An 8,743-nucleotide genomic window follows, 5' to 3' on the forward strand; every position below is an offset into this window, starting at 1 on the left:
ATTTTAGATTTCTGCAAATCCACAATTTCAGCGTTGACAAAAAGGAGGGATGATTTCAACTCTTCAATGGTGTTAGAATTAGTTTTAATCATTTCTTCAAGGGAGTCAGCTCTCTTGTTGAGGACAGTGATGATGTTCTCTTGTAGCTCAAGTAAGGAGAGATCACCTTTAGATTTCTTTGAAGCTGGGCTATTTGACGGCGTTTCGGGGAGAGGTTTACAGGATCCACCAAAGTCAAGTTCTTTTGAAGAACCTCTCATCTTGTTAGATACCGCAGGGTATGAGTGGTCCAAAAGTTTCTGAGGATCTCTTTTTTGCTTTGTATTTACGCCACTCATTTTAAGCTTTTTATCGTTAGCAATGTCGGTTCTACTGATTCAAATGTGTTTTTTCTTTTAAAGTTTTTAAGTTGTATTTCACTTAAAGAATTTAAGCATTACTACTGATAAGCACTTAAACAAACTAGATAATCCGTCTATTTACGCATTTTGAAGGAGTAATGGCCAAAGCCTTTACAGAGAAAATGATTATGCGTGCGTCGTCGGCGCCATCTTGTCGCCACCCCACTTCCGGACGAGTTCCTTGCCGCCTGATTTTAACCACTGAATTTGTGGAAGCGAATTTGGAAAGTGAAATAGAATGGACCGAAATTAGCCCGTCGAATATTATACATCTTATTTTTAGACCGATTGAATATTTTGGAAGTGAATTCTGGAATGTGAATATGAATTATTGATTTTTTAATCATGAAAAGGTGTGTGAAATATTTTAATTGAAATATTCACAGCTTAAACGAACAACTATGTTAAATTTCAGGAACTAAAAATGCAAGCCCTTGAAATTCAAGGCATTAAAATGCAAGTACTGTTAATGCAATGCATATTCTTTTCAGTTAGTGCTATTCAGCATGCTTTTTTGTTTCAAAGACATTTGTCATTATTTTACTTCCACATATTTAAATGTCACATCCACTTTAGATTTTCTCTTGTACTCACAACAATGCATGCAATTTGCGGCCTTTTTGACTGCAACTATATTTATAAAATTTTATCCTGACATTAATTTAGGATAGCACCCTAACTGCAGTTTAATCTGAAATATTAGAAAATATTCTGTATAATATTTTCAGAGTGTGATTTGGTTGAGAACAGTAAGACATTAGCAGTGACTGGATACTCAGGAGAGTCTGTGGTTCTGCCCTGTTACTGCACTGAACTACTGGCTAAACCTGAACAGATACAATGGAATTATTTAAAGGGGTTATATGATGAGATTTCAAATTTTCCTTTCTCTTTGGAGAGCTCTCAGTCTCTCCATTAAAGCTGTGTACGGTATACTGTCCATGTCCAGAAAGGTAAGAAAAACATCATCAAAGTAGTCCATGTGACATCATAGGGTCCGTTGGAATGTTTTGAAGCATCGAAAATACATTTTGGTCCAAAAATAGCAAAAACGACGACTTTATTCAGCGTTGTCTTCTCTTCCGTGTCTGTGTGAGAGAGAGTTCAAATCAAAGCAGCTGGATTTCCGGTTCGCGAACGAATCATTCAGTTCACCAAATCCAGCTGAATCGTTTTAAACGGTTCGCATCTCTAATACGCATTAATCCACAAATGACTTAAGATGTTAACTTTTTTAATGTGGCTGACACTCCCTCTGAGTTCAAACAAACCAATATCCCGGAGTAATTCATGTACTCAAACAGTACATTGACTGAACTGCTGTGATGAATGATGAACGAGTGAAGAATCGTTTCTGTCAGACGTGTCCGATTCGTGAACCGAGGAGCTGATGATACTGCGCATGTGTGATTCAGTGTGAAGCAGACCGACACACAGAGCATCTGAACTGAACTGATTCTTTTGGTGATTGATTCTGAACTGATTCTGTGCTATTGTTATGGGTGCGGGTAAACCGAAGGCTTGAATCAAGAGCAATCATCGCCAATGACGCCATTACGTCGAGCGCAAAAGAACTGGTGAACCGTTTTCTTCAACCGGTTTATTGAATCGAACTGTCCGAAAGAACTACTGGTGATTCGAACACCGATGAAACCGGTTCTTCACTCGTGAACGAGTCAGTCTATTGTTCGTTATCTGGCTCGGCTCGTTGTTCATCAGCAGTTCAGTCAATGTACTGTTTGAGTACATGAATTACTCCGGGATATTGGTTTGTTTGAACTCAGAGGGAGGGTCAGCCACATTAAAAAAGTTAACAGCTTAAGTTATTTGTGGATTAATGCGTATTAGAGATGCGAACCGTTTAAAATGATTCAGTTCGATTTGGTGAACTGAATGATTCGTTCGCGAACCGGAAATCCAGCTGCTTTGATTTGAACTCTCTCTCACACAGATACGGAAGAGAAGACAATGCTGAATAAAGTCGTCGTTTTTGCTATTTTTGGACCAAAATATATTTTCTATGCTTCAAAAAATTCCAACGGACCCTCTGATGTCACATGGACTATTTTGATGATGTTTTTCTTACCTTTCTGGACATGGACAGTATAACGTACACACAGCTTTAATGGAGGGACTGAGAACTCTCGGACTAAATCTAAAATATCTTAAACTGTGTTCCGAAGATAAAAGGAGGCCTTACATGTTTGGAACAGCATAAGGGTGAGTTATTAATGACACAATTTTCATTTTTGGGCGAACTAACCCTTTAAGTAGAATATTTTAACTCTTTAATTTTTGAAAATACATCTGTGTCATTTTGAGTGCCAGTATTTGCTGCTGTTGAGACTTTTTCATAAACTGCTGGATGAAATGTCATGATATACTGTATATGGTTATATCCAATGCTGTGTGTAATTAGGTGTAATCGATTCCTTTGCTCATTCTCCAGGATGAAGTGGAATGTTCTGATGTAGTCTTTGTTAAAACCATATCTACACCCGCTCATGCAAAGACCCATAGAGCTCCCTGAATATGTCAATTCCAATGATAAACAAACTTGAAAACAGGATTTGTACATTTTAAACCTCAGAATTCATATTCACAGACCTTTGCGTTTTAAGATTACACATGTACAAAAAAGCCACTTGATTGCTAACAATTGAAACATGAAAAATGATTATTGGCTTCATTGCTATATTTGCACAGTCTGGTGGCTAATATTCAATGACTGCAATAGCACAGCTGTACAAAAAAATTGCAAAGCACACAACATAATGAGAAACATATTAGAGTTCAAAAGTGGATAAATTATTGGTGCACGCCTTTTTGGTGTATCTGTGACAAGAACAGCAGGTCTTTGTGGTGTATCGAGACCCGGTATCCAGGGTGATGTCAGCCTACCACCATGAAGTACGAACCACATCCAACAGAATTAACTGTTGATGTAAGAGGAAGCATGGGGGTGGATCAGTGATGGTTTGAGCTCCAATATAATGGCCTTCCCTAGGCCCAATATCAATCCTAATGACCTGTCCACTGTTCAGCAAGAGAGATGGCTTAAAATCCCTCTGGCCACTGTCCAGGACTTGTAGCTATCATTCCGAATACGAACTGATTATGTATTGGCCGCAAAAGGAGGCTCTACACCATCCTAATAAATTCTTGTAGTCTAAAATCTTTTTTTTTTTTTTTTTCATTGTTCAACCCCTGTATGTACAATATATTGAATCTGCTATTGAGCATTTGTAAGTGACATATATGAAACAGCTATATATGTTTTGTGCAACATTTGATAATTGTTTGAAGCAAAAGTACTATGCTAAAAGTCTTATAATGTCTTAATGTCTTATAACATTATCAAGTTTTTTTTAATAATTATGTTCAAAAGCACATGGATTCTATATTTAGAATCAATATAAAAGGAATACAATGACTGTGCGAGAATTAATTCCGATTATTTTGATTAATGAGAATGAGTAACAGACAGACAAAATTAATTCACTAATAAAAGGAGTTGTATAGGGCTGGTTTATTGTGTAGGCATATGCGTGACTAATATATATAGATTTATGAATGCTAAGGAAGCATCTGTGTGTATTTCTGTGTGTGAAGGTGGATGTGGTTTTATGTGGAAACAACTCTGCGCAAATAAAATTTAACAATGATAGTGGATTCACAAGAGCTACTGACTATGCTCTTCTGACTAGCCTCTTTTATGCTTTTTTACACATTAAATATGACTAAATATATAATTATAAGGTTTAACTACAGTATGACAACAGTTTATTGGCTGTTAATCTCTGTAATTTATCCATCCAGTTGTTTTTTTTTTTACCTTCAAAATGAACATATATGTATATATTTGATGTATATATTTGTAACTGATTTGGCAGGCCACAAATTATCAATCACAAACAGCACACAGATGCAGCTCTGATCAATAATGACAACATCTCGAGGCTGACAATAATGTGTTTACCGCTTTTTGGGGTTTTAAGTGGGGTGATGTTAAGTGTTAAAACAGAAAAAGGAAGGACAGGAAAAAATGTCCTACAAAACAATATTGTCAGTGAGTAAACTACAAATGATGCTCAAACAGAAAATCATACAGAGACACATCATGCAAAGAAATCAAACAGGAAGTTAGACTTTCTGAGAGTAAGAGCTAACAGGATCCGAACTATTAAGACTGTGGACCGTGTCCACTGCCACATAAAATAGAAGCGGGTCACTAGTGAATGAAAACCAGTCATGAGGGTCCACTTATATCTTTTCATCTTTATGATTCATTTCAGTACAGGTGAGTTCAGATTTTTTTTCTGATTGAGATTTAAAAATGTAACAATAAAAACATCAAAAAAAAAAAAAAAATTCTTTAAATGAAGAATTGAATTGAAATTGTAGTTTGTATGTTTTTTCTGAGACAGAACTGTTTATTCACGCCTGCAGAACTTTGATTTAATTTTTCAATTTCAAAACATTTCATCAAAAACTCTCTTTGAATTTCTGAGGGAAATGACAATGACATTGGAAATCTCATGAAATCATGAATAGCTTTCCCTTTAGTAAAGTCGAGCATACAGACAATAAAAATGTTGCATTCTATTATACATAAAAATGATTTTGTGGTGAAGTAAATACTATAGAAAAACAAATGTAAATTCTACATTATATAATTTAGTTCAGGCAAGAATTTAAAAAAGGAGTAAATTCTATATTTGTTCTCAATTTAAGCCTGTAAAAATTTAAGTTTGAACTTATAAGTATATTTTACTTTGAATTGTTTATCTTTACAAAGATTCTTTAAGTAGCCTAAATATCAAAGTTATGATCCTGTTGTTCCCATCACAAACTGGGGCATGAATAATTAATAAGGTTAATTTTTTTCGCTGTTTTATAGACACTTTTGTTGTTAGGTTTAGTTTTGTGACATCTGGAGTTCTTTTTCTTCTCAAAATAGTCTGTTCAAACTCAAAGAATATCCACTGTTTGTTACCGTCATTGTGTATCGTGTAAAAAGTATTGAGGTGTCTGTGTTTATTTGGGTAATAACTGTTTTGGGTGAACATATTATCGTAAAAATGATCATAAGTTATCTACTTGCTTAACTACTCATATGTTTGTATGAACCACATGCATTAATATCATGATTTGTTTTAGCGCTTTATAGTTTGAGTAAAGTTTGCCAACATTCACTGTGTGAAATTTACTTGAGTATTTTACTTATTATTTATTATTACTTATTTCTTTTGCTAAGTTTACATTACTTAGTTAAGTAGATTTTATATTTAAAAATTCCATAATTAACTTTTCCTTAAAAAATGTGTGCAAAAACACGCAAAAGAAAAATTAAGTACATTTTACATGTTTTTTTTTTTCAGTGTACGTTAATTACACGTTTCTGTAAAGCTCATTTGAATGCTCTGAATAAACTCTTCTGTTTTCAGGCTGTATTGTTTCAGATGTGCAGCAGACAATAATAATAACAGGATACACGGGTGGTTCAGTTGTGCTGCCCTGCTCCTGTGCTGACCCTCAGTCTACAGTCACAACATTCAACTGGGAGTTTGAGCGGGGAAATCAATGGATTCAAGTATTTCAAAATGAGAAATACAGCGGCAGACATGAGCTGTTTAATGAACATTCTCCAACAAATCTGTCTCTTCTCATTTCTGACCTCAGAATGAATGACAAGGGATACTATAAATGTCTGACTAAACCAAATAGTATCACACATATTGAATTAAATGTTAAAGGTAAGTGTGAATTTGGAGCATGTGACAGATATTCAAATTTCACACCCATTGACAACTGAGTTTCTTTTTTGTTTACTATAATCCAGGACTTTATTTGCTGCAACTATATTAAAAGTTACATGGAATCATTATAGGAAATTTGTTTTCATTTGTTCATTTTTTGTGTATTTTTTTATTATTATTATGTTTAAATTAAAATATAAAATTAAATAATGTTTTACAAATATGTTTTCAGGGTGTGATTTGGTTGAGAACAGAAAGACATTATCAGTGACTGGATACTCAGGAGAGTCTGTGGCTCTGCCCTGTTTCTGCACTGAACTACTGGCTAAACCTGAACAGATGCAATGGAATTATTTAACTGAAAACAATTATAAAGAAATCTACCCAAAGGAACAGATTGAGAATTACAAGAAAAGACTCAAACTGTTAAATCCAAACACTCCAGGAGATCTTTCTCTACACATATCAGCACTGAGGACAGAGGACCGAGGGGAATATCAGTGTGTCTCATCTGAGCAAGTAGTCGGCTTCAGACTTACTGTACTACAACCTGAAGGTAGGTTTCTTCTATTTCTGCTGTCAGATATACATTACTATTTATTTAGTTTTACAACGAATCTAAATATTTAGAAGAATGATGCCAACTTGCAGACTTATAGTGTTTTGTATTATTATTGGCTTCTGAACAGAAAAACCTCATGTCAACACAATCACTCTAACGACAAATCAAGCTTCACACCAAACACAAAACTCCACAACTTCACAACTTAATCCAACTCAACAACATATAACTCGCAGTAAGTCACAGGCATACTTTTTATTATACAACAATTCAGTGTGTTCTCTCATTGTCAAGTGTTTGTATTTAATAAAAACATGCATTCATGGAGCTTTTATGAGCTAATATTGAGAGATTTATGCATATTTGTACTATATTTGAGAAAAAAATAAGCATTTATCAAGCCATTTCTGTTTCTCCACAGTTGTTTTCATTGTCAGAATGTTTTTCTCAGTGCTTCTACTGGCATTTCTGGTATTTATATTATGGAGATGCAGAGGTAAATGAACACACTTTCTCCAGGACGACGTGATGTATTCTGCTGTAGTTCATGTTAAAACAGCATCCAGAGCAGCTCTCACACACAGTGACCCAGTAGAGCTCACGGAGTATGCTTCTGTCAACATTAAGTGCTAAAAGAACTGAGTACCCTTATGAAAAAGTAGTATACTTCAGGTTTATTTGACTAAGTATACTTAAGTAATTTTAAGTATACTTTATGTAACAAGTATTCAACACATATCAGTGTTCTAGTAGTAAACTTGAAAAAGTTGAAAAAGTGTGCTGTTTCAATACTCCTTGGGACTAAATTGGCCCACTTTCTAGTATATAAAAGTATTTGTACACCTCTAACAGTACACTTTGAAGTATAGTCTCAGTAAACTACTAGTTTGTAGTTTTATACTGCAAGTACACTCATAAGTTTTCTTAAGTGAACTTTACATCATACTTTAAGTATAATACTATGTCCCTATTTAGGTTTTAAAGTGTATACATATTGTTATATGAATATCTGAACATAAAAAACATCCAAAGAAAGAACAAAGAAATCTTCTTGTAAACAAAAATATTTTATTCTAGCTTCATGCACTTTAATGTGTTTAATAAAAAATAAATAACATTTTGAACAAAAAGCTGAAAAAAGAATATGAATTGGATTCAGAATGATTATCATAGGTAGATGGAGTCAATCAACACCCCAAAGCTTGACTGCAATTATTACCTTTTGATGCTGTTTCATGTCAGATGATCATGTTCTATGTGCTAGTATCCATGCTAGTTTATTTTTTCTTTGTCACTTTTGTGATTTTGTGAAATTCTGTGCAGAGGATATGTACTAGTGCGCTCTACCATATAATAATGAAAACACTATAGAATTTGTGTAGGTATAAGTATACTTAAATGTCATTTTAAGTATAATTCTAAGGAGTACATAAAGCCCATTTCTAAGAAGTACATAAAAAGTAAAATAAAAGCATACTTTCCTATTTTTTTGTTTAAAATAATTATACTAATAGCACACTTGAATAAACTTCTTTTTCGTAAGGGTACTGTAGAGGGACTGACACCATTGTACACTTTTGAGGTTTCTGTAATCTTAATTTGAAAAGAAAACCTATTAATTGTTAGGATGACTTTTTAAGTGATTTTAAAGCATATCAAGAATGATTAAAGGACTAAACACCTGAGGAAGCTGTGTTGCCTGTTTCTATTTTTAGACATTTGAGCACTGACATGTTTATGTACTTTCAAGTTATCACACAAAGTGACAAACCGTAGTGTGTTGGGTTTGGTGGTTCACATATTTTAGCTTTAAAATCAATGATTGTTAATCAAATGATTATTGAGTTTATAGTGAACAAATAATAATTTGATGTTTTTTTCCCTTTTTTGTGCTCATAATTTTTAAAGGGGTGGTTGACAGTTTTTTACTAGGCTTGATTGTGTTTATGGGGTGCAGTCTAACGTATTAATGCTTCGTTTTAAAAAAAAACATTCTGCACATTCAGAAATGTCACGCTCCT

General features: G+C 34.0%; 1 protein-coding gene across 1 annotated transcript; it reads left to right on the forward strand.

The window, feature by feature from the left end:
* Positions 1 to 4,430: 4,430 nt before the first annotated feature.
* LOC127983525 (uncharacterized) lies at positions 4,431 to 8,059 on the forward strand. The gene is made up of 4 exons (XM_052585717.1): positions 4,431 to 4,701; positions 5,849 to 6,157; positions 6,393 to 6,716; positions 8,046 to 8,059. Exons 1-4 carry the CDS (start codon positions 4,653 to 4,655, stop codon positions 8,057 to 8,059), a joined length of 696 nt encoding a protein of 231 aa, XP_052441677.1. The 5' UTR covers positions 4,431 to 4,652.
* The last annotated feature ends 684 nt before the right edge of the window (positions 8,060 to 8,743 follow it).

Source organism: Carassius gibelio, chromosome B20 (assembly GCF_023724105.1).
Source record: "Carassius gibelio isolate Cgi1373 ecotype wild population from Czech Republic chromosome B20, carGib1.2-hapl.c, whole genome shotgun sequence".
Lineage (NCBI taxonomy): Eukaryota > Metazoa > Chordata > Actinopteri > Cypriniformes > Cyprinidae > Carassius > Carassius gibelio.

What these genes read in the sequence shown, in the direction of transcription:
- LOC127983525 (XM_052585717.1), top strand. Translation starts at nt 4,653, where the DNA reads ATGAGGGTCCACTTATATCTTTTCATCTTTATGATTCATTTCAGTACA. An exon ending in TATGATTCATTTCAGTACAG is followed by an intron (nt 4,702 to 5,848) that starts GTGAGTTCAGAT and finishes TTCTGTTTTCAG; the next exon opens with GCTGTATTGTTTCAGATGTG. An exon ending in TATTGAATTAAATGTTAAAG is followed by an intron (nt 6,158 to 6,392) that starts GTAAGTGTGAAT and finishes ATATGTTTTCAG; the next exon opens with GGTGTGATTTGGTTGAGAAC.